The sequence below is a fragment of the Schistocerca piceifrons genome, chromosome 4, assembly GCF_021461385.2.
Source record: "Schistocerca piceifrons isolate TAMUIC-IGC-003096 chromosome 4, iqSchPice1.1, whole genome shotgun sequence".
NCBI classification, from domain to species: Eukaryota; Metazoa; Arthropoda; class Insecta; order Orthoptera; family Acrididae; genus Schistocerca; species Schistocerca piceifrons.
The window spans coordinates 723120228-723146644 of record NC_060141.1 but is presented as its reverse complement, the minus strand read 5'-3'; the positions used below and the strand labels follow the sequence as shown (position 1 = coordinate 723146644).

The window sequence follows — 26417 nt, the reverse complement described above, 5'->3', positions numbered from 1 at the left end:
ACAGTCAGAGAGAGTCTGCACAGTTGCTCTTGCTGGTCAGCGATGTTGTTGCTCGAACAGAACACACACCTCACCCTCCCACCCCCACCCTCCCCCTCATCCCGCACCCTGGTAGTGCAGAGCATTGGTTGGAGAGAGACTCTGCTCATGACTCCGTGTTCTCACACAGATGTGCCTGACCATTTGTGACGTGGCTGGGGTAAGAACCATGCACTGCTGGACCATTTCTTCGATGCATGATTCTCTTCTGACCAACAGTGCTGTGGCTGGGGAAGGGACCAGGCACAGCTGGACCATGTGTCCTAGGTGTAATTGTCCACTTGGAGATTAAACATCTTGTTTATTGTGGTGGAACAACCGATTTGCAGTGGAAGTAACTTAAATAATACTCTGACACAGTTCTCTAGACGATTTAATTGCTGCAGTATGATGTCATCATGGTTGTTGTTCACATCATATGTGTAAAAGTTGTCCTGTTCAATTTAGTAGGAGGACATTTTGAGCTGTATCTGTGATTTGGTGCAGATAATGCACCTCACTGGGAGAGTGTGCACAGTTGTTGGCCTTTACATGTGTAGAGACCAAAACGCGGGTGGAACCAACATAGATGTGTATGAGAGTCCACAATGTGACAAAGTGCTGTGTCAGTGGACTATTGCTGTGGAAAAGCGATGTGCTCTAGATCGGTGATGATAGGGCAAAGTTACGTTAGTTTGGTGGCCGCCAGGCAGATGCATGACATCAAGGATGACTCGCAATGGAGAGAGGTTGACAGCTCCTTTGCCAGCTGTCAGATGAAGATGTGATACCATAGTCAACTGGGAGGGCATGGAGACATGGATATCGTGCTTGGTAATGGTCAGTTGAATTCCTATTAATTCAGGTACTTTCCTTGCAAGGCAAGTGGAGGTTGCGGTGCGAGACAAGATGGCTGCAATTGTTAGCGACATTGGTTACACATTGTACAAAATAATAGGGTGAAAAAGAACATCCAAGTACTGTCCAGTGTGTTGAGAAGCATGATCATCAAGAAACTGATTAAATAAGTGTGGCATGATCATGGCATCAGAATCATTTTATGCATGCTGCCCAACTATTTGCATAGTGTGGAACTGTCTAGAACTGCACTGACACACTGTACCTGTATATTTGTCTTGCAGAAAGCGCTGGGTGTGACACTGTAGCACCTTAAATATTCTGAGCAGGTATGCCATGTCCAGGTAGGCCATCTTCTGGGTGTTGAAGTATGGTGAACATGGAAACTGCACTGCATTGTCAGCCCATAACGATGTCGGAATAAACATTGTAGGTATTGAGGAAGGTGTTTGTGAGTATCTTGGGTCACCACTAAAATGACTCAGATATTGATGGGTATAGAATACACAATACACAACGATTATATGGAGTAACAATGATTTCATTGATGCAAGTATACACAGATCATATGGACACAACGAAGGTACAGCATGCACTAAACAGTCAGAGAGAATCCACAGTTGCCCTTGCTTGTCATCAATGTTGTTGTTCCCATGTATTCCATAAATGGGTATGAAGGATGGAGAACTTGTAAAGGGTAATAGATAATCTGAAGTTAAATATAATGGGAATCAGTAGTTTTGGGCAAATTTAATGTAAAAAGCCCCAAAGATTTGTAGGCAAAGCATTTTTAGCCAAAATATTTTAGAAGATATTTTATGGTAGAAAATTGTTGTCAGATAGGTTCTAAATAGCGTTGGAGATCATGATTGGCAAATATGCACACTTTACAATGTTAGCCTGTTCGAGAAACCATCTCGCCATTGGAAATTCATAAGAACAAACAGGCAAAAGAAACTTAGATCTGTAAGTTCCAGAAAATGGATTGATCTTCGATTACAGTTTTGATAATGCATTTTCTAAATTTAATTAATGAATTTTCTGCCTGTTTCAGAGAGTCATTTCCAAAGAAGTGGCTCATAAATAATGTTTCAATACAGTACGCAAGTCTTGGTTTAAAAAAGGAACTAAAATGTCAACAAGAATCAAAAGAGAAATTTATGCTGTAATCAGGATATGTAAATATATAGAAAAATGAGAATGCTGCGGACTACATTGCAAAATTTCAAAGCAAGGAACACAGATATCAAAAACATTTTATTACAAGAAGAAAATATATAATTCTAATATTGTAAAAAAAGAGAAACAGGTGCAAACAATGAACACAGACAACTTAAAAAGCTAGATACAAAGGAAACCTAGTAGACAAACCAAAAAGTGTATCTGAGATTTGACACAAACACTTCCTGTCAGTTATGCATCAAATTGGCTGTAAACCCTGTGGTGATGAAGTCTTGACATTGTGTCAAGCTGCAAATGGTACTTCAAAAGAACCCCAGAAATGCTCCTTAATCCTATCACTGCAGAGGAGATCTGCAAAACCATCAAGTCACTAAAAAAGAAGAATTCTGCAAGGGTCGATAATGTGTCCAATAATTTATGGAAATATTCTTGCTTGTGTATAAGTGACATTCTACATCACATTTTAATGTTTCACTTAAAATGGTGATAAAACTCACTATAACCCTATTTCTTTGTTAACAGCTTTCTCTAAAATTCTAGCTATGTTGGCAGAGCTACTGAACACTTCATGAAGAATAGAGTCAACAAGAGCCAGTTTGACTTTCAAAATGGTCATCCAACTGAAGACACAATGCAGTCACATGCAAATGAAGTCCTTGAATTTCTGAATAAGAAAAGGATAGCAATTCATATCTTCTGTGATTTCTCAGCAGCTCTTGATTGTGTTGATTATTACATATACATTCTCTTGCAGAAAGCCAAATTACTTGGAATAAGTGGTGCTACAGGTCATTAGCTTCAAATGTATCTCCAGAATAGAAAAACAGATAGTGTTACACAGCTCAGGTGGGATATAGGGTATATATGTCTGCTCAGTCTCAATGAAGTTTCACCTGTTGTGGAGTGTCTGAGGGTTCAATACTTGGGCTACTGATTTTTGCAGATATTAATAAATGATTTAACACTGTGTGCAAGCAAGCCCTGCAAATTTAACTTATTTGCTGGTTATAACGCCACTTTCATGAGCAGGAGATCAGATGACAAACTTGTGGAATCCAATAATTACATGCTGTTAGATATGGTTGAATTGTTTAACACCAAATGTCTCTCACTGAGTTCTAAGAAGACCAATTTTATTTAATTTAGTTCTGTATTAAAACATTAAAAGAGAGAAATATATATGTGGCATGAGGGAAACAGCAATAAAAATAATGGAAATACCATAACTAAATTTCTTGAAATTCAAAAAGCTGAGAAAAGAAATTGCTCTTCTCATATTTTACATCTCTGTATGTGATCACGTTCTGCTACTACATCTTATCACTGTAAGTGGAGAAACTAATACTGTTAAGTGGCATATTATGGCAATTTTCATTCACTTGTAAAGTATTGCATAATTGTTTTGGGATAAACAATAATTAGTGGGGAAGGTTTACATTTTTCAAACACAAGCTGTAAGAATTATTTGTGGAGTGCAGCCAAGAGTTTCATGCACAAATCATTTTCAGAAATTTAAAAAGTTCACAAGTTTATATTTTCTGTCACTAAAAATAGAGAGATGTTTCAAATGAACAATAGCATAATACACGTCAAAAGAATTATCTTTACAGTGAGTAAAAAAATCTGACCTTTGTGCAGAAACATGTTCTATACATTGGAGCAAAAGTCTTCAATGCTCTTCCTGCATAAATAAAGACACACTCAGCAACAAAATAAAGTTTACTTCTTATCTGATCAGAAAATGCTTTTTATAGTTCAGATGAATTCTTGAATAAGTAGCTAAACTAAATGTAAATGCTTTAGAAATGAAGGAGACAACATACCAATTAATATGGAGAGTGTTCAATAAGTAATGCAACACTTCTTTTCTCAGCCAATTTCAGTTGAAACAACTAGGCATTTGTTGTGCCACATTGTGGAATATTCTTGCTTCAGCATCTATAGCTTTATGAAGTTCTGATAGGTGGTGACACTATGTGTAGCCTTCAAAATGGCATCTGTCATGGAGGTGTGTTCCAAGCAGAGGCCTGTCATTGAGTTTCTTTTGGTGGAAAACCAGAGAATCACAAATATTTATAGATGATTGAAGAATATCTACAGATACACGGCAGTGAACAAAAGCACAGTGAATCATTGGACAAGGTATCTGTCATCATCGCAACCAGGTCATGCAGACCTGTCTGATGTCCCGTGTGCCAGCTAGCCTCACTCAGCTGTGACTCTTGCAATGTAGGAATGTGTAGACTCTCTCACTTGAGGTGATCAACATATCACAATCAAACATCTCACTTCTCAGTTGGATGTCTCTGTTGGTAGCACTGACACACTTGTCCACCAGCTGGGGTACTCAACGGTCCATGCCCACTGTGTGCCCAGCTGTCTAACAAAAGACCATAAAGAACAACAAAGGACCACCTCTGCATAATTGCTTGGTGCATCACTTTGAACCAGAAACAAAATGGCAGTCAGAAGAAAAGTTCAAAGCCACATCGTCAGATGGTAAAGTCATGGCAACAGTCTTCTGGGAGTCTGAAAGGGTTATTCTGTTTCACATCCTCCCTCATGGTGCAACAATCAACTCTTAAGTGTATTGCACTAACCCAGAAATTGAAGAAGCAACTTCAGTATATTTGTCACCACAAAAATGAAAAGGAATATCTCCTTTCCCATGACAACACAAGGCCTCACATAAGTCTGTGGATCTGAGAGGAGCTCATAAACTTTATTGGACTGTTCTTCCTCATCTATGCATAGATGATATGGTGCTACAGAAGAATGCTGAAGATTAGATGGGTAGATCATTGTAACTAATGATGAGGTACTGAATAGGATTGGGGAGAAGAGGAGTTTGTGGCACAACTTGACTAGAAGAAGGGATCGGTTGGTAGGAAATGTTCTGAGGCATCAAGGGATCACCAATTTAGTATTGGAGGGCAGAGTGGAGGGTAAAAATTGTAGAGGGAGACGAAGGGATGAATACACTAAACAGATTCAGAAGGATATAGGTTGCAGTACATACTGGGAGATGAAGAAGCTTGCACAGGATAGAATAGCATGGAGAGCTGCATCAAAACAGGTTCAGGACTGAATACCACAACAACAACAACAACATTATTTCTGGTGCATCTATTACCAAGGGTATGCAATTTCATTTTTTTTTTTTTTTTTTTTTTGTTTTTGTTTTTTTGTTTCTTGATGTTTTGCCTCAGTTGTTCTTGCAACAGACAGATCCCTCTCAACCTACCACTCCTTTCCTCCCTGGGGAAGGAACTAACAGTTCTGAAAACTAAGTATTTGTTTTCCATACTTTCAAATGTGTTTATCAGCAATATTGGAATTTTGTCTTCTGAAGGCAAGTTACGGCTAGTCATTCTGTCACCTGATATTGTAGCCCTGAACAACAAGTATCTTTGGTGGGGACATGGATAGGTAAATGAAGAAGTTTGTCTATGAGATAGGTTTTTTAGTGTTTGTTTTTGAACTATCACTTCAAGATTTTTCCAAGTAATGCTCCATTTTGTGTCTCCTGGATAGGATATAGCAGTCCTGTGTATACTAAAAGTATAGATTCTTGTGTATGCTATTTGTGCTAATGTACATTATTAACCTAATTTGGTTTCATATATTGACTAAAATGACTTGTTTACTGAACACAGTACAGATGTTGATAAAAATAAGCAAAAATATGTACATCTACATCTACATCTACATTTATACTCTGCAAGCCACCCAACAGTGTGTGGTGGAGGGCAGTTTACATGCCACTGTCATTACTTCCCTTTCCTGTTCCAGTCATGTATGGTTCGCGGGAAGAATGAGTGCTGGAGAGCCTCCGTGCACACTCAAATCTCTCTGATTTTACATTAGTGATCTCCTTGGGAGGTATAAGTAGGGGGAAGCAATATATTCGATACCTCATCCAGAAACGCACTCTCTCGAAACCTGGACAGCAAGCTACACCCAGATGCAGAGCACCTCTCTTGCAGAGTCTGCCACTTGAGTTTGCTAAACATCTCCGTAACGCTATCACGCTTACCAAATAACTCTGTGACGAAATGCACCGCTCTTCTTTGGATCTTCTTTATCTCCTCTGTCAACCCGACCTGGTACGTATCCCACACTGATGAGCAATACTCAAGTATAAGTCAAACGAGTGTTTTGTAAGCCACATCCTTTATTGATGGACTACATTTTCTAAGGACTCTCCGAATGAATCTCAACCTGGCACCTGCCTTACCAACAATTATTTTTTTTTTTTTATCATTCCACTTCAGATCGTTCCGTATGCATACTCCCAGATATTTTACAGAAGTAACTGCTATCATATAATCATACAATAAAGGATCCTTCTTCCTACGGATTCGCAATACATTACATTTGTCTATGTTAATGGTCAGTTGCCACTCCCTGCACCAACTGCCTATCTGCTGCAGATCTTCCTGGATTTCGCTGCAATTTTCTAATGCTGCAACTTCTCTGTATACTACAGCATCATCCGCGAAAAGCTTCATGGAACTTCTGACACTATCTACTAGGTCATTTATATATATTGTGAAAAGCAATGGTCCCATAACACTCCCCTGTGGCATGCCAGAGGTTACTTTAATGTCTGTAGACATCTCTCCATTGAGAACATCATGCTGTGTTCTGTTTGTTAAAAACTCTTCAATCCAATCACACAGCTGGTCTGATATTCCGTAGGCTCTTACTTTGTTTATCAGGCAACAATGCAAAACTGTATCGAATGCCTTCTGGAAGTCAAGGAAAATGGCAACTACCTAGGAGCCAGTATCTGGGTCTCATGAACAAATAAAGCGAGTTGGGTCTCACACGATTGCTGTTTCCGGAATCCATTCTTTGATTTGGGCTATGTTTTCAGTAAATAAGAACTTTTCTATCTTTAATAAGTTAGATGAAATAATTTAATTCAAATTTACTGATTTAAGACAATAAAAATGTCTGCTACTTATATAAAATACAAGTATTTCATTTGAAAATGTCAATTTCCCACAAATAACTCTCAGTATGGGAGCATTAGCAACTTCAAATAAAGTTAGAGGGACAACAGCAGATTATGTATTTCAACAATATGGAAATCTGTTCTTGGGCTTAGTAACATGAAACATGCTGTTTGATTCTGAAGCACAGTTTAGTTTAAATTGAATTTAAAACACTTTTTAATTTCTGAGGAAGTGAAATCAGTAAAAACTTCTTTTAAGATACACAAAAATAGCATTATATCTATAAATTCAATCAAATGAGAGCCTTAGTTTACAACTTGTACAAGTAGATGATGCTGAGAAAGGAACATAGAAAAAATCTTCACTTCAAACATGAGCCAGTGAGTGGCGGTAGATTAAGTATATGAGTATGTCTGATGATTCTGCAAAATACAACATACCTCTTTTCCATTTATAACTTTAAGTCCCCAGTGTGATAGTCGGTATATAGCATATTTAATCCAGTCCTTTTGTGTTATGGGGTTCCCTTCGCTCTCAATATGCAGAGAGGTCAGACCTTGCACATCAGCTAGAGCATTAAGCTGACCCAAACAATGAATATTTGTCTCTTGAAAGACAAAGTTTTCAACATTTTGAAAGCGCTGCTTCAGTCTTCCAAATACTGAAATGATGTGATTAAAATTTATATAATTGAATTTTACAGTATACACTTCTGCTGCTTTTCCTGAATTCCACGGCCGATCAATGAAGCGCAGAGCTCCTTGTCCATACACATTGAGGCACTGACCACTGATTTCTATAAGATAATCTCCACCTAGAAAACCAAACAAATAATTTGAGAACAGGTAGCTTCTCCATGCTCATGACTTGTTTATTCAGGTCAAAACATGAAGAGATATTTCTTAGAATAATAACAGTGAGAGCAAATAAAATTTAAAAAAAAAAAACATTAACCAATTTTTATACAAAATTACAGATGAAGGGCTGCATAACCTGATATTTATTTATGCGAGTTTGAAATGTGCCAACTAATTTACAACTGCAAATTCTTTATGCAAATGACTTGCAATGTTCAGTAACATGCAGATAAAAATATCATCCCCCCCCCCCCCCCCCCCCTATGCTTCTGCAAACCAAGATGTTTATGGTCCAGCACTTTACCAAAATCACACATACCATTCCCTTGACTATAATTTGAGTTTTTATGTTATGTTAGCCCTGTATCATGACACTACAACTCTATGTCAGCAGAATGCCCTCTATGAGACGTGGTGATATGCCTTAGGTATTCCTCAGCTTACTAAGAGTTCTCCAGATGTTCTGCCTCTGTATAGTCTGACACTGAAAGTTTCAGGTGAATTCAGAGGTGAATTGATACCATGTTAAGAACGGAAATCAAAACTTTAAGTAAGGTGGGTCAGATTCCTGTTTCCTTAACTCCTTATTTTCATTTCTGATGATAGTGCCTTTCTAATGTTTGGGGTAACTATGCCAGTGAGTGAGAAAATTTTATTGAAAAGTTTTAGTTTTAAGCAACCTGTCCCAATCCATTCTGTTTCCCTTAGTTCTGCATCAAACTGATGAGCCTGGGGAGAGTTGTTTTAAGTTAGGTGTACCATACTCTCCAGATGGGAAGAACAAATGGGGACTGCTGTATCAATGGCACTACCATTCCATAGGGAGTTTGTTAGTTTCCATGTGGTAATGTTCTTGATAACCATTCTACTCTATGTTGTAATGGAAATCCACCTCTAGCATTATTTTTCCTCAACAGTAGTTATCACTACCAGTATTATCTTTCAAATTTTGACAGGTCAGTATTATCTCAGTGACTTTTCTGAAAACTTCCAAATAATCTTGTACACAGTTTGTCACATTACAAGCTAAAATTTATGAAAATGAATTACTCTATAAAATATTCTAGTCTCAATGTTATAATTGATAAGTACTAGTTCTGAATGACAGCTAAAATTAATTTTGTAGAAACATTTGAAATTATGAACTATTGCCGCACTTAAAATTTCCATTATTAATTATGCATACTGTACTGCTTATTATGTTCATTTCTGGATTCTATTATGAAATAATAACCAAAATTAATACTGTAATAGAAACTAGTAGAAATTTATTTGTTATGAAAAATTGTAAACCATTTGAAATATGGTTATTTCCATAGAGTGTGGGAGTTGATCAAAAGACTGTATGATATTCTAAAATGTGAGAAAATATAGTTACGTAAAAACAAAAATTCTGCAACAAAAGTCTTCAAATTTATTTAGATCAATCCAACTGTGAGGACCTAAAAAGTGACATTTTCAGCTTTAAGAATCAGGTTCGTAGACAAGAAGAATTTGAGGCAACTCTACATGACAAGCTAAGTAAACCAAAAGGTTTATTGTAATTTTTTCTCCTCTCAAATCTTCATAAAAGACTAATGTGGACAATAGATGGAATTAGGAAGGAGGGAGGAGATTACAATGTTCTGACAGTAGTAACTGAGTGAGAAAGTGAAATCTGTTTCCAGACTGAGGTATTCAGGATTCTGGCAATAGAGTACCAGAATACTTGAAATTACTTTTCTGCCTTCCTACACTCCACAGATAAAATGCATAACTCTGCTTCTCCCTGGACATGGAAACACATGATTCTGTAGCTCCTTGAGATGAGCATACATGAGACTACCTTTATAAATCTGGCAACATTTTCATACTTTTCTAGGATATGACTGGGGTTTTGTACTTCTTTATCAATAACCTGTGTGCTGTTATCCTAGTGAGCTCTCCTATAGTTGAACTATCATTTGAATAGGACAGTCAAATGTCTAATAACTTCTTCTGTAGAACAGATGAGGCTCTGTGTTGGTTTTGTGGAAATGTGTCAGCACTGTTCTTTATAAATTGTCAAAATATTTGGCCACTGATTGAATATATTGTCTGGTTATAGCCTTGTTTTCATACTGACAATAGGATTATAGTACACCTGCTCCCTTATTAAGTTTGTTGTCAACTATTCGTCACTGTTTGAAAATGGAATATCACCAGGATTCATCCAAGACAGGACATTGTAGCCATGTGTGTGTGTGTGTGTGTGTGTGTGTGTGTGTGTGTGTGTGAGAGAGAGAGAGAGAGAGAGAGAGAGAGAGATACACATGACACAATCAAGTAGTATAAGTCACTGCAGGGATATAAGGAAAGAAATTCATAAAAATGGTCAGCATGTTAATATATTTTCTACTTATAAGAAGTATCATAAGCATAAAACTGGTTCATTCCACATTGCATTAAGAGGTCACAATTATGATCCATAGGCATACAGATAACTAGCTAACTAATAACTCTGTAACAGAGCAACGTGGAGCCATTCTACTTGTTCTTCCATCACTCCTGACACTGATAATATATTTTGCCTGTTTTATCAAGTCATATGAATGGTAATATATAACAATAATGGAAATTCCTGTATGGAACAATAAGTGAAATAAGGGAAAGGCCACCACACACCTACAGTGGACTGATGTGCGGTGCATAGATACATTTAACATATTCCAGGTCCTCCTCCCTCCCCAACCTCAACAGACTTACATCCCCCCCACCAACACCACCTACTGCAGTCCAGTCACAGGCACATGTGAGAACAGAAATGTTTATACCAGTTATTCTGCAATTACTGTCCATCATTCTGTGTTGGTGTGACAAATAACTAACTGTCTATTCACGTGAATGTCCACTACCAACCTTTGGCAAACACAAAACTTGACCATCCAGTTTCTTAAACATGTTGTACATCACAACACAAATGACATCAACAGCTGCTTCACTATGTGGGCCATTTGGATACTCGTCCTTTCTCTTTTCTTTCCATGGCCCCTCTTCATCTCCCCTTCATCTTCTCCCTTCCTTATGTCTCATCCTCTTTCTATATCTCTTATATGCTTTACCCTTTGATTTACTTTCACCTTGTTGTGAAGCTATTGAATCATCTGTCAAAAGACCTGCTTTGCACTATCCTGTTACCCCCCTCTTTGCCTTGTCCTTAACTAACCAGGCAATTCAACTGCTATCAATGATCTCTCTGCTGTCATGGGTGTTTGTGTTTGGGGTGGGCTGTGTGAATGAGAGAGGTCTGCATCTGATGTTTTTGCTCACTAGAATTGCTCACTCAGTGCATGTAGTTCCACATATGTCCATCAGATGTCAATACAGCCACCTTGCACTGAGGGAGTAACTATACTCGACTTCCATGATGCTCGTTCAACTGTCACATGCTCGAATTGACTGTCCATCTACTATAGTTACCTGAGAGCTGCTCATCTGCCTGCTATAGGATCATGGCACATAAATGTAAGATGAAGGACTGTGTGAAAGTAAAACTTGATTCAAAATAATATGTCCTGAGTGCAAAAGATGGTAGTTGTAACAATGTTTGGGAGAGATTTTCATTAGTGACTGACAAGGATGTTGACTACATGTACTGTGGCAAGTGCTCTGTTCACATCACCACACATCTGAAGGTACATGTCTCTAGAACATGATACAGTGTAAGTTCTGAAGCATTACCAGTTTCACTGAGAGCTAAGTAATTAAAAAGGTGCACAGAAATGTGGGCCAAAGACCACTGTCCATTTACATTAACATTAGATGTAGAATTTTTCACTTTACATCAGGAGCTTGCAAATTTCATTTCAGAGTTGGGACATGTAGACATTTGCGACATTTCAGCTCATCCTACGATGGTAGCACAAAACACTGTAAGACAAGCCAATGAAATACAAGTGAGTATGATACCTAGCATTATCTAGGCCATAGGCATGAATGCATATGGATGTATGGCAGATACACAGACCGATAGAAAGGAAAATGTGTTACCTGTCTAGCACTGTGCACTTTGCTTATTAAGACAAAGCACTGTGAAATATGGTATTTGTGATGACTCATTTTTCTGAGAAGGAAATAAATCTGTCGAATTTATTAGGAACTATATTGAGGAAACTTTATTCAAATTGTTGGGAATTAATCCCATTATTTTAATAAGATTTCATTTTCCAATGACCAAGGCATTAATATATGCAGGGCACTGCAATCCTTTCAGTATTATGCATGCACTACACATGTTTTGAACACAGTCCTGAAACACACATTGGATGACGATTATGTGATAAATGGACTTGGAGTGATTTCTTTCATGACTTATGCTGCTTTAGATAGTGTCTGTTTCATAAATAAAACAGGTGACATGAGTTCTAAGCAGAAAAGCTGGAAACAAGAAATGGAGAGTAAGTTTGTTTGGAATGCTATAGTACGTAGTATGGCAGTACAACAAAATCACACAACTGCTTCTTGAGAGAGGCATCTCTGAGAAACTACTGGCTGCGACAACACTGTAAAAGAAGTTGTGACATTTTTAGAGCCATTGAAAAATGTAATAGGAATCCTGGAAGGTGAGAAGTTTCCAACAATTCAGTTTGTTTTGTTGTGCATGTGCGAACTGAAAAGTCATTGCAATACATAGCCTGAAGATACAGGGGTACATACAGGGTGACAATTATTGAACTATATGAAATAAAATCATCATCTAACAATTTGTGTTAGGATGTTCAAACTGCATGGTTGGAAATGTGGAATGATGGGAATTAGTATGCGCTTGTGCATCATGAAGCCCACCTCCATTTGGATGGGTTTGTCAATAAGCAAAATTGGCGTACCGTATTTACTCGAATCTAAGCCGCACTTTTTTCCGGTTTTTGTAATCCAAAAAACCGCCTGCGGCTTAGAATCGAGTGCAAAGCAAGCGGAAGTTCTGAAAAATGTTGGTAGGTGCCGCCACAACTAACTCCTGCCATCGAATATATGTAATGCTACACAGGCATGCTTTGTAGGCACAGAGATAAATACTGGCGCCAAAACCTTTGCGTCAGTTATTAAAATTAAAAAAAAAGTGGAAGACGAGCTTTTTTTTTCTCCGCCCTGAGTTTCGACCACTGCATTTTCATACATTATCTAACGAAGTAAATACAAATTCCGTATTGTTCATCTTCGAAAGTAGCAGAATTTCAATGTACTACGAAAATCCGACTGGCAAGACTGTTGCTAATAGGAACCTGATGAAATGTGAATCACATGCAGTTTTCTCTTCACCATAAGAATAATACGAATATAAACATTTTGCCATGTATTCTTTCATGTTTGCTGCTATCTCATTTAAATCCTGTCTGCCTAATAAACTACGAAATTAGAGTGAGACAACAGCAAACGTAGAAGAATGTACGTATCGTGTCATGTTTATATTCGTATTATTCTTATGCCTAATAGTGATACAGTCAGAAATGAAGCACGGCAACTAAAATGACTAATTTCTGCGCAGAATTTGATGTACTAAAGAAGCGGCCGCAAAGATTTTCAAACGGAGAAAAATTTTCGCCTAATTCTCGTTCAGAACATGTTCTATCATACGCAGTCTATTATTTGGTTCTTGTTGATCATTATCAAAGAAAGCAGCAGTGTAAGTAACAACAAGTATCAATCACTTGCCATTGTTTCGCTAATGAGACAATTCCTCTCTTTTTTTAATTGTAAGCGGCGGTAGCGCGCACAAAAGCAAGCCATGCCACGGGCAGCGACAGGCCGTAAACACACACTATCAGAATGCGACAAACAATGCATGATGCAGTACAGTAATGCATTTTCAGCTTAGAGTGATGTAAATGCCTATAGCAAAGAAAACAGCACTTATCAGATCAAAGCAAAATAAGCAATCGATTCAAACTAGACGAAGCACGTGAAAAAGGAAGGGTACCGGTATAAATACAGACGGAGCGCCTGACGCATAGCAATGGCTACCTGGTAAAGCTTAACTGCTAAGCTTATGACTCGAACCAAACTATTGTAGCTATATCGTCTTTCATTCGACCTAAATTGTGTCTCATATTACAATGGACCAACTTTGTTTCGATGTGAAGGTGCGGCCTAAAACTTTTCTCTCCCCTTGAATTTCGAGTCTCAAATTTCAGGTGCGGCTTAGATTCGGGAAATTTTTTTTCCTTGATTTCGAGTCTCAGTTTTCAGGTGTGGCTTAGATTCGAGTGTGGCTTAGATTCGAGTAAATACGGTATTTGGAGGACTGAGAATCTGCACTACATGATCAAGAAGTCACTTCACCCTTCACAGGTGACTGTGTGTTGGTCAATGTCCAGTCATGGAATAATCGGTGCAATTTTCCTTAATGGCAAAGTGACCACCGAATGGTATGTGGAGGTCTTGAAAGATGATTTCATCCCCATTATCCAATGTCACTCTGATTTGGCAAGATGTTGCTCGTGCAAGACGGAGCTATATTCCATTTAAGCAGGAGAGTGTTTTATGTCCTGGAGGAGTGCTTTGAGGACCACATTCTGGCTCTGGGGTACGCAAAGGCAACTGACATTGGCCTCAATTGGCCACCATATTCTTTGAAACTGAACACATATGACTGTTTTTTGGCGGCTATATTAAAGACAATGTTTCCAGCAATAACACCGAAACCATTGCTTAGCTGAAAACAGCCACTCAGGAGGTCATTGACAGTATCGATGTTCCCACACTTCAGTACATCATGCAGAATTTCACTATCAGTCTGCACCACATCATCAATGATGGCAGGCATATTGAACATGTCATAACCCAAATCTGAATATCTGTAGTGATGTTTACATGTAGGATAAAGTGCGTGCATGCTATAGTTAGTAATTAATTAATGTTTTTAATCATATAGTTCAATATTCCCTCCCATGAACCATGGACCTCACTGTTGGTGGGGAGACTTGCGTGCCTCAGCAATACAGATAGCCGTACCATAGGTGCAACCACAATGGTGGGGTATCTGTTGAGAGGCCAGACAAATGTGTGGTTCCTGAAGAGGGGCAGCGGCCTCTTCAGTAGTTGCAGGGACAGCAGTCTGGATGATTGATTGATCTGGCCATGTAACATTAACCAAAATGGCCTTACTGTGCTGGCACTGTGAATGGATGAAAGCAAGGGGAAACTACAGCCGTAATTTTTCCCGAGGGCATGCAGCTTTACTGTATGGTTAAATGATGAGGTCATCCTCTTGGGTAAAATATTCTGGAGATAAAATAGACCCCCATTAAGATCTCTAGGCGGGGACTACTCAGAGTACGTCATTATCAGGAGAAACAAAAGTGGCATTTTATGGATCGCAGCATGGAATGTCAGATCCCTTAATGGGATAGGTAGATTAGAAAATTTAAAAAGGGAAATGGATAGGTTAAAGTTAGATATAGTGGGAATTAGTGAAGTTCAGTGGCAGGAGGAACAAGACTTCTGGTCAGGTGAACACAGGGCTATAAATACAAAATCAAATAGGGGTAATGCAGGAGTAGGTTTAATAATGAATAAAAAAATAGGAGCAAGGTTAAGCTATTATGAACAGCATAGTGAATGCATTACTGTAGTGAAGATACACACGAAGTTCATGCCTACCACAGTAGTACAAGTTTATATGCCAACTAGCTCTGCAGATGATGAAGAGATTGAAGAAATATATGATGAGATAAAAGAAATTACTCAGATAGTGAAGGGAGATGAAAATATAATAGTCATGGGGGATTGTAATTCGATAGTAGGAAAAGGAAGAGAAGGAAAAGTAGTGGGTGAATACGGAATGGGGGTAAGGGATGAAAGAGGAAGCTGCCTGATAGAATTCTGCACAGAGAATAACTTAATCATGGCTAACACTTGGTTTAAGAATTATGAAAGGAGGTTGCATACGTGTAAGAGATCTGGAGACACTGGAAAGTTGCACATAGATTTAGGAACCAGGTTTTAAAATTGTAAGACATTTCCAAGGGCAGATGTGGACCCTGACCACAATCTATTGGTTATGAACTGTAGATTAAAAGTAAAGAAACTGCAAAAAGGTAGGAATTTAAGGAGATGAGACTTGGATAAACTGAAAGAACCAGCGGTTGTAAAGAGTTTCAGAGAAAGCATTAGGGAATGATTGACAAGAATGAGGAAAATAAATACAGTAGAAAAAGAATGGGTAGCTTTGAGAGATGAAATAGTGAAGGCAGCAGAGGATCAAATAGGTGAAAAGATGAGGGCTAGTAGAAATCCTTGGGTAACAGAAGAGATATTGAACTTAACTGATGAAAGGAAAATATAAAAATGCAGTAAATGAAGTAGGCAAAAAGGAATACAAACATCTCAAAAATTAGATTGACAAGGAGTGCAAAATGGCTAAGCAGGGATGGCTAGAGGACAAATGTAAGGATGTAGAGGCATATATCTAGGGGTAAGATAGATACTGCCTACAGGAAAATTAAAGATAGCTTTGGAGAAAAGAAAACCACTTGTATGAATATCAAGAGCTCAGGTGGAAAATCAGTGCTAAGAAAAAAGGGAAAGCAGGAAGGTGGAAGGAGTATATAGAGGGTCTATACAAGGGTGATGTACTTGATGACAATATTACGGAAATGGAAGAGGACATAGATGAGATGAAATGGGAGATATGATACTGCATGGAGAATTTGACAGAGCACTGAAAGACCTAAGTCGAAACAAGGCCTCAGGAGTAGACAACATTCCATAGAACTACTGATAGCCTTGGGAGAGCCAGCCCTGATGAAACTGTGCCATCTGGTGGGCAAGATTTATGAGGTAGGTGAAATAACATCAGACTACAAGAAGAAATTCCAATCCCAAAGAAAACAAGTGTTGACAGGTGTGAAAATTACCAAACTATAAGTTTAATAATTTCACAGCTGGAAAATACAAACACTAATTCTTTACAGATGAATGGGAAAACTAGTTGAAGCCAACCTTGGGGAAGATCAATTAGGATTCCATAGAAATGTTGGAACATGTGAGATAATACTGACCCTACAGTTTATCTTAGAAGACAGATTAAGGAAAGACAAATCTATGTTTTTAGCGTTTGTAGACTTAGAGAAAGCTTTTGACAATGTTGACTGGAACACTCTCTTTTAAATTCTGAAGGTGGCAGGGGTAAAATACAGGGAGCGAAAGGTTATTTATAATTTGTACAGAAACCAGATGGCAGTTATAAGAGTCAAGGGGCATGAAAGGGAAGTAGTGGTTGGGAAGGGAGTGAGACAGGGTTGTGGCCTATTCCCCATGTTATTCAATCTGTATACTGAGAAGCAGTAAAGGGAACAAAAACAAAATATCGATAGGAATTAAAATCCATGGAGAAGAAATAAAAATTTTGAGATTTGCTGATGACTTTGTAATTCTGTCGGGGACAGCAAAGGACCTGGGAGAGCTGTTGAATGGCACTGACAGTGTCTCGAAAGGAGGATATAAGATGCACATCAACAAAAGCAAAATGAGGATATTGGAATGTAGTCAATTTAAACCAGGTGATGCTGAGGGAATTAGATTAGGAAATGAGACACTTAAAGTAGTAAATGAGTTTTGCTATTTGGGAATCAAAATGACTGTCATAGTAGAGAAGATATAAAATGTAGTGTGGCAATAGCAAGGAAAGTGTTTTTGAAGAAGAGAAATTTGTTAACATCGAGTATAAATTTAAGTGTCAGGAAGGCTTTTCTGAAAGTATTTGTATGGAGTGTAGTCATGTATGGAAGTGAAACATGGACGATAAATAGTTTACACAAGAAAAGAATGCAAGCTTTTGAAATGTGGTGCTACAGAAGAATGCTGAAGATTAGATGGGTAGATCATTGTAACTAATGATGAGGTACTGAAGAGAATTGGGGAGAAGAGGAATTTGTGGCACAGCTTGATTAGAAGAATGGATTAGATGGCAGGGCATATTCTGAGGCATCAAGGGATCACCAATTTAGTACTGGAGGGCAGCATGGAGAGGAAAAGAATCATAGAGGGAGACCAAGAGATGAATACACTAAGCAGATTCAGAAGGATGTAGGTTGCAGTAGTTACTTGGAGATGAAGAAGCTTTCACAGGATAGAGTAGCATGGAGAGCTGCATCAAACCAGTCTCTGGACTGAAGACCACAACAACAGTTCTATATTTGTACCCTGTTCATTTAAATTACTGTAGATGCACTACTTGTGCACTTAATTACAAAACCTCGGTTTCAGTGTCACCAACATTTTGGCAGTAGAGTACAATGGTTGTATTATCACCTATTAACTGGGTAGTACAAGTGCTGAATCACAGATGAGGAAGTTGAAATTCTGACATTGCCCAGAATATTAATAATTCTGTGGTCACCCTTCCGATTATTGGAAAAGATGTCTGTTTCTGATGGAGATGGCACATTAAATACTGTGTGTCAAATGTATAAATGAATATCAGTTTTTGATAAGCTAGAACAAAATTATAATGTGGCAATATTTTATTCTATTTCTATTACATCTATAGATATTTATTTATGACAATTGAGAGAATGAGAGCCACACTAAACAGCCAAAGCAATGAAGTCTCTGTTTTCTGAGTGATTAGACTGTGGGCCACAACACATTCAACCTACCAACAAAGTTGATTTGTATTTAAGCTGAATGAATAGTTGTGATGATGAAGACCTTCTTGACAGACAAAAGTGTAACTGTAGTCTCTATCCCAAACTATCAAATTTATCAGAAGAATGTTTTGTGTTCCATTGTCAAATGAGAATAGCAAAAGAAATTTCAGTGCAGTTTGGAATGTTATCTCAGACAGACAAAGCAAACTTGATCTGAAACAGTCGATTCATTGTAATTTATGCCAACAGGGAAGAATTTAGGGACAATTTTGTTCTTGTTAGATTTCTAATTTGTTATGTGATCAAGTTCACATACGTGCATCTGAATCAATAAAGCAGGTGATGTTATAACGAAAACAGCAGTGTGACTTCTCATTATGAGACCGATGAAAGTTAGAATTTCCATTGTTGTTATACACTGCTGATTTGGCTCCCTTCCATTCCTTTTCCTTTCGCCTTTGTTGCCGTCATTTTTTACTTATCCACTGCTCATTTGTTCATTCTTTTATTGCTTTGTATGTCTACACTTTCTTCTCCTCTACTGTACCTGCCTTCAAAACATGAACCAGCTGTCCTCTCTTGCTCAATTTAAATACCTGCTGTTATAATGGCCCATCACCCAAATAAGTGCCATTCTACAGCTCCCTGCTGGTGAAGGCATCTTTTTGAAAATTTATTTCCAATGCTGTTTTTAACATATTCCCCACAGCTAGCTAGTGGTATCAACTTGACTTAGGCAATCATGCATGTTTATTTACAATCTCATTGTATGATAGCATGTGCTTCTTACTGCCATACATGTCAATTTGCAGTCAAACAAGTTTATTTAAGTGTGTGCCTACTGCCTACTACTTCTTCTGACCTTCCTTCTAACCTGGTATGCAGCTCTTTATACATAACCTTACTCTTCTTCCAGTCTTAACACTTTGACCATAGGTTTCCATCTTCTTATTTTCAATTTTTTCAACTATTTTTCAGTCTCCTTTTGTCTCTCCATTATCTGATCATGAATTCCTAATCATTATATCTGCGCCAATTCTAAAACTCTCCCCTCCCCTGGCAAAACTGCTGTCACATGTCCTCTTTCTGAAATATTGTCTAGCGCATCATATCCCACCTAATGGGCTTAACATTAACTTACCATTTGAAATAGTGTGTCAGGCTGTAGAGAAAGAAAGAAAGAATCAATTCCACACTGCTCTCCGACCATGCCTTGTGGGCTTATCCTACCTTCCACATCTCCAATAACTTCCTTCCCTTCCATGAAACATACTGGTCCTGAACACCCACCCTGTAACATTGTTCTCAATCTTTCTGCCAAAACTCTGAGCCCTGCAGAAGTCTCTGTACTTTCTAAATGGATCATCTCTAGCCATAAATCAAAGTTCACCCACAATGGATTTATAAAAGACCTTATTTTCTTTACATATTTTCTACAGTGGAAACATTTCTTTGACACACACCTGCTGCAACCTATCAGGAATATCTCTCTTCTAACTTGTCCTCACCTTCCTTTCCTAAATTCCTCCTGAATGAGTGCAACATAATGACTATGGAACGTAAAGCTATCCATAACCTGAAAACCAGTCCAGACCTTATCATCCTTCCTGCAGATAAAGGCTTGACCACAGTGATAATGAGTCATAGTGGTGATGTGGTTGAGGGTCTCCGCCACCTTTCCAACACTGCTACATACAAACCTAACAACCATAGTACCATCTGAGATGTCCACTTTGACGCCCAGCACTCCATTTCAAAACCTGACACACCTGAATTTTTCTCCATACTCACACCAGCAACCCCCTGCATTCCCACCCATCATCTACTCACCAAATTCCACACACTCAACCCCACAGGTCTCCCTATTGGTTGTGACTGGGTACAATGCCACATCCTGGGGAACAGACCTCTACCTTTATTGGTGAACACCTCCAAACTGTTATCTGCAATCTCCCATTCTACATTGAAGATACTGTTCACTTCCATCACCACCTTTCCACAGTTCCTGTCCTACTACCACCAGATTCCTTGTTTGTCACTGAGGATGTAACATCCTTATACACCAACATCCCCCATGCCCATGGTCTTGTGGCCAGGGAACACTATCTTTTTCAATGCGCTCCTGATATGAAAACCACCAGTTCTTCCCTAGTCCTCCTAGTCAACCATGTCCTGACCCACAATTATTTCACTTTTGAGTCAAAATCTCTAAATAAATCTATGATACTGCCAATGGATACTCACATGGTACCATAGTATGCCAACTCACCTGTGGACCATTTATGGACTTATCTCCACCACCATGCCTCCTTATTTGTACAGCTCTGATCCTCTCTCTCTTCTCTTCCTGTCTCCCTCCTCACCTCCACTTTCCTCTCTTCCCACTCTGCCTTCCTCCTTACCAACACCTACCTCTCCCCTTCCACCCTTCCTCTTATATGCTCGTTTCATATTTGCTAGCTTGGCTGTTTGTACTCATTTTTGACCTGCTCTTTCACTCATGATGAAGACTTCCTCAGTTTGGAAGCCCCTCCAGAAGCAAGACGCCCTGCTACCTCTATAGCCATCCATAATTATGAAAGTGTTGCTGGTGCAGGATGTTTTTGCACAAAATGACCTATTGATTATGTCCCACAAAATGACCTATTGATTATGTCCCATAAATGTTCAAGAGAATTCATGTCGGGTGATCTGGGTAGCCAAATCATTCACTTGAACTGTCCAGAATGTTCTCCAAACCAACTGTGAACAGTTGTGACCCGGTGACATGGCACACTTTCATTCATAGAAATACCATTGTTGAACGGCTGCAAATGGTCTCCAAGCAGTTGAACTTAACCAATTCCAATCAACAATCAGTTCAATTGGACCAGAGGATACAGTCCATTATATGTAAATACAGCCCAAACTTTTATGGAGCCAGCATCAGCTTGCACACTGCCTTTTTGACAACCTTGGTCCACAGCTTCATGGGGGTGCACCACACTTGAACCCTACCATCAGCTCTTACCAACTGAAATCTGGACTCACCTGATGGGCCATGGTTTTCCAGTTGTCTAGGGTCCAACTAATAAGGTCATGAGCCCATGGAAGGCAATGCAGGTGATGTCGTGCTATTAACAAAGGCACTCGCATTGGTCATCTGCTGCCATAGCCCATTAACACCAAATTTCACCATACTGTCCAGATGGATATGTTCATCATATGTCCCACATTGATTTCTGTGGTTATTTTGTACAGTGTTGCTTATCTGTTAGCACTGACAAATGTACACAAACGCCCCTGCTGCCTGTCATTAAGTGAAGGACATTGGCCACTGCATTGTTCGTGGTGAGATGTAATGCCTGAAATTTGGTATTCTTGGCACACTCTTGCCATTGTGGATCTCAGAATATTGAATTCCCTAGCAATTTCTGGAGTGGAATTTTCCACGCATCTAGCTCCAATTACCATTTCTGTTGTGCGTCCATAATCACATTGGAAACATTTTCACATGAGACACTTGAGTAAAAATGACAGCTGTGCCAATGCACTGCCCTCTTATACATTGTACACATCACACTACCACCATCTGTATCTGTGCATATCGCTATCCCATGACTTCTGTCACCTTATTGTACAGTACTGTTCTCCTAACTCTAAAAAAAATATTGTCTGCAGATGATGCATAAGTTATGTGCAAACACAAAACCTCTGGCAGTCTGGAGGTGGCGTGCAATAGTGTAATCAACAAATTAGTCAAGAATTTCAATAAAATTCATCTAAATGTAAGTGCTTCAAGGTCTGTAATAATGGAATTTAACACCTGGAAACAACTACAATTTGCTATGAAATTTTCCATAGGAAGTGACACTGTAAAAAAGGAAAAATGGACAAAATTCTTGGGAATCACAGTCCAGGACAAGCTCAAATGGGACATGCATGCAGATACCTCAGCCTGAAGGCTGTTGAAAAACATATGCACCATAAATATGATGAGCAAGTATTGTAAGGATATGTGCATACTAAAAACTGTATATGATGTGGTATATTTCAAGCTAAAATGTATAAAAAGTAATTACTTTCTTACAGTTGATATCTAATAACTCTGTATGTACAGTTAAAATTACTTTTCTTTTGGAAACATTTGAAATTACAACATTTTGGCACACTTAAAATTTCTATTATTAATTGTATAATCTGACAATATTTATTAAATTTACTTCTGGATTCATTTATAAAATAATGATATAAATTGGTGAAGATTCATTTGCCAACAAAATTTGTAAACTCTTTGGAATATTGTTAGTACTGCAGAATGAGGTAGTAGTGGGCATGCCACTGATATGATTGTATGTGTTTTTATGTATGGCAATAACAATGTAATTTGTGGTGATATAGAAGTAGAAATTGTAAAGGTGGTGTGGTACAGAAGAATGTGACATATTAAAAAAGAAAACAAAAGAGAAATTTGGAGCAGGCTTACTTACCATACAGTTAAAAGGAAGTCACGCTTGATCAAGGTCCACGTGACTTTCTATTTTTGAGCAGACATAACGTCTGAGAAAGGAAAGAATAATAATAATAATAATAATTATTATTATTATTATTATTATTATTGTTATTACAGACTTATTTCACTCCTTCCATCACTTTTCAGGATTTTTTGAGAAGGTAGCCTACGATACAATGTTGACTCATTTATCTGAGCGGAACTTGTTAAATTCCTCTCAGTTTTGGTTTTGTTAGAGATTCTCCACAGAGAAAGCAGTAAAAGACCTCGCAAATGAAATTCTGGCAGAGCTTGTAATGTTAACAGTGGTATCAGTCAGTCCAGTTTGTGTTTTTGTGACATAGAGCATAGGTCGGTTCATTTGTGGTTGGTTCTGTCTATCCAAGTTAGTGTTGTAGTCATATGGATTTCAATCCAATTGTAATTTTTTGTATCATTTTATCCAAAAAATCGTAAACTGAATAAAGTAATTTTCTATACATCAAATATTTAATTAGAGCTTTTGCAATTATTAAACTGAAACTTAAAAAAAATTACAATTGCGAAAAGTATCAAATCAAAGTCTACGAATAAAAACTAAAATTTTTCTTGGAAAATGAAACACATTAATGAACTATTTTGCTAAAAGATAAATCTGAATTGTAATAATAGTCAATGCATTTTGTAGATTAATTTTGTTGTTAAACATTCAGTTATTGTCTACTATCTATGGTCTTCATTTTACAAAAATTTTGAAAAATGTTTCATTTTTTAAGTTAGATTTTGGAGAGAGTTTATGGAGAGAGATAGCTGCTATATGTGACAGCTTTTGGAGAGCAGATGTAATTGGAGAATGGTCATTGAATCATAAGTACAATGTTCAATTTTCAGGAATAACAAGGCGTCTTTTGTCAAAAATGTGTTTGAAGGAAATTATTGTTTTAAAATACCAACAACCAGATAATCATACTTAATAATGGATTAAAAGGAGCATGAAAAATTACAATGAAACTCAAGCAATGAAAATTGTACTGGGCGACTAAAAAGTATAAGTATATTTTTCTATTGTCCTTTCATCTTCTTCAATTAATTTGTCTTACATGATGTTATTTCTTTGAATACAGCAGTAATTTTGAATACTAAGCATATGATTCCAAAACTGGGAAATCATAAGCTAAACAAGAAAAATTATCCTGGTAGTATATTTTGTAAACCTGCAAAGGTCTTTGTATGGATCATAAAATTGTACCTGGTACACTAAAGTGCTGAAAGATTAATGACACCCATCTTGTATAAACAGAGTCTTATTTTCATAACTGGAAACAAAGTGTTTCATTGACAGGCTGTGTCATACAAATAAAAAAGGATTAAAATGGGAGAACATAACCCATAGTGTCCCACGAGGATCAGTACTGGGCTCACTCTTGTTCTTAACCCACATAAAAGACCTTCCAATGATCTGCAACTGTAATGTTGCTACTGATATAAGCATGTTAAATAAGGGTACAAAGTCAACCTGATCTGCTACATCTACATCTACTTCTATACTCTGCAAACCACCATGAGGTGCATGGCAGAGAGTAGCTCTCATTGTACCACTAATTAGGGTTCATTCACATATGGAGTGTGGGAAGAACGAATGTTTGAATACCTCTGTGCATATAGTAATTATCCTAATCTTATCCTTGATCCCTTTGTGAGCGATACTTAGGTGACTGTAGTATATTCCTAGCATCATCATTTAAAGCTGGTTCTTGAAACTTTGTTAAAAGACTTTCTTGGGATAGTTTACGTCTATCTTCAAGAGTCCTCCAGTTCAGTTCCTTCAGTATCTCTGTGACATTATCCCAAGGATTAAACAAACCTGTGACAATTTGTGCTATCCTTGTCTGTATATGTCCAATGTCCCCTATTAATTCTATTTGATACATGTCCCACACACTTCAGCAGTATTCTAGAACGGGTCACATTAATGATTTGTAAGCAATCTCCTTTGTGGACTGATTGCACTTCCACAGTACTCTATCAATACACCAAAGTCAACCAGCCACTTTACCGACAACTGAGCCTATGTGATCATTCCATTTCATATCCCTAAAAAGTGTTACATCCAGGTATTTATATGAGTTGGCTGATTCCAATATTGAATCACTGATATTACAGTCATAGGATACTATGTTTTTCCGTTTTGTGAAGTGCACAATTTTACATTTCTGAACATCTCAAGTAACTTGCCAATCTGTGCACCACTTTGAAACCTTATCAAGATCTGACTGAATATTTATGCAGCTTCTCTCAGACAGTACTTCATCATAAATAACTGCATCATCTGCAAAAAGTCTGAGGTTACTATTAATACTGTCTGCAGGGCCATTGATACACAACATGAACAGCAAGGGTTGCAACACACTTACCTTGGGCACACCTAAAGTTACTTCTACATCTGACAATGACTATCCATCCAAGATAACATGCTGCATCCTCCCCACCAACAAGTCCTCAATCCAGTCGCAAATTGCAGTTGATACCCCATATGGTCAAATTTTTGACAATAAGTGTAGATCTGGTATATTTCGAAAATCAAGAAATACTACATCTACCTGACTGCCTTGATCAAAATCTTTCAGTATGTCATGTGAGAAAAGTTAGAGTTGGGCTTCACATGATCAATGTTTTCCAAAATCATGTTGATTGGTGTTGAGGAGGTCATTCTATTCAAGATGCTTCATTATGTTTGAGCTCAGAATATGGTCTACAATTCTACAACAAATTGATGTCAAGAATACTGGATGGTAGTTTTGTGGATCACTTGTAGACAGGTATGACCTCTGTCTTTTTTCCCCAAGAACTGGGCATAGTTTTTTGTTCAAGAAATCTACAACATGTTATTGTTAGAAGAGAGGGTAACCCAGCCACAAATTCAGTATAGAATCTGATAAGGATTCTATTGGGTGCTGGAGCTTTGTTCAGTTTTAATGACTTCAGTTGTTTCTCAGCACTACTGACACTAATATTTATTTGAGTCATCTTTCATTCATCATGGGGCAGTTCTCCTGGGGTTTCCTTTGTAAAGAAACATTTGAAAATGAAGTTAAGCATTTCAGATTTTGCTTTGCTAACCTCAATTTCAGTTCTTGTCTCATTCGTGAGGACTGGACACTACATTTGGTGCCACTAACAGCCTTTACATACAACCAGAATTTCTTTGGGTTCTGCGAAAGGTCACTTGACAATATATTGCTGTGGTAGTTATTGAAGTCATCATGAACTGCTCTCTTAATAGCTAATCAAACAATGGAAAATCCAGGATGGAATGTAACAATACCAGAGAAGGAAAGTTGCTACTCACCATATAGCGGAGATGCTGAGTTGCGGTAGGCACAATAAAAAGATTCACACAATTAAAGCTATCGGCCATTAAGACCTTTGTCAGCAGGAGACACAGACACACACACACACACAC

The 26417-nt window shown here is 38.0% G+C and overlaps 1 protein-coding gene across 1 annotated transcript in view; it reads right to left on the bottom strand.

Annotated features, from left to right (window-relative positions):
• The window catches only part of LOC124794935 (leucine-rich repeat-containing protein 49), a 149922-nt gene that overhangs the window by 23814 nt on the left and 99691 nt on the right, over nt 1-26417 (bottom strand). Inside the window, exon 6 of the mRNA XM_047258650.1 lies at nt 7460-7833. Coding sequence (XP_047114606.1) covers nt 7460-7833 — 374 coding nt within the window. The remainder of the gene's footprint in view (nt 1-7459; nt 7834-26417) is intronic.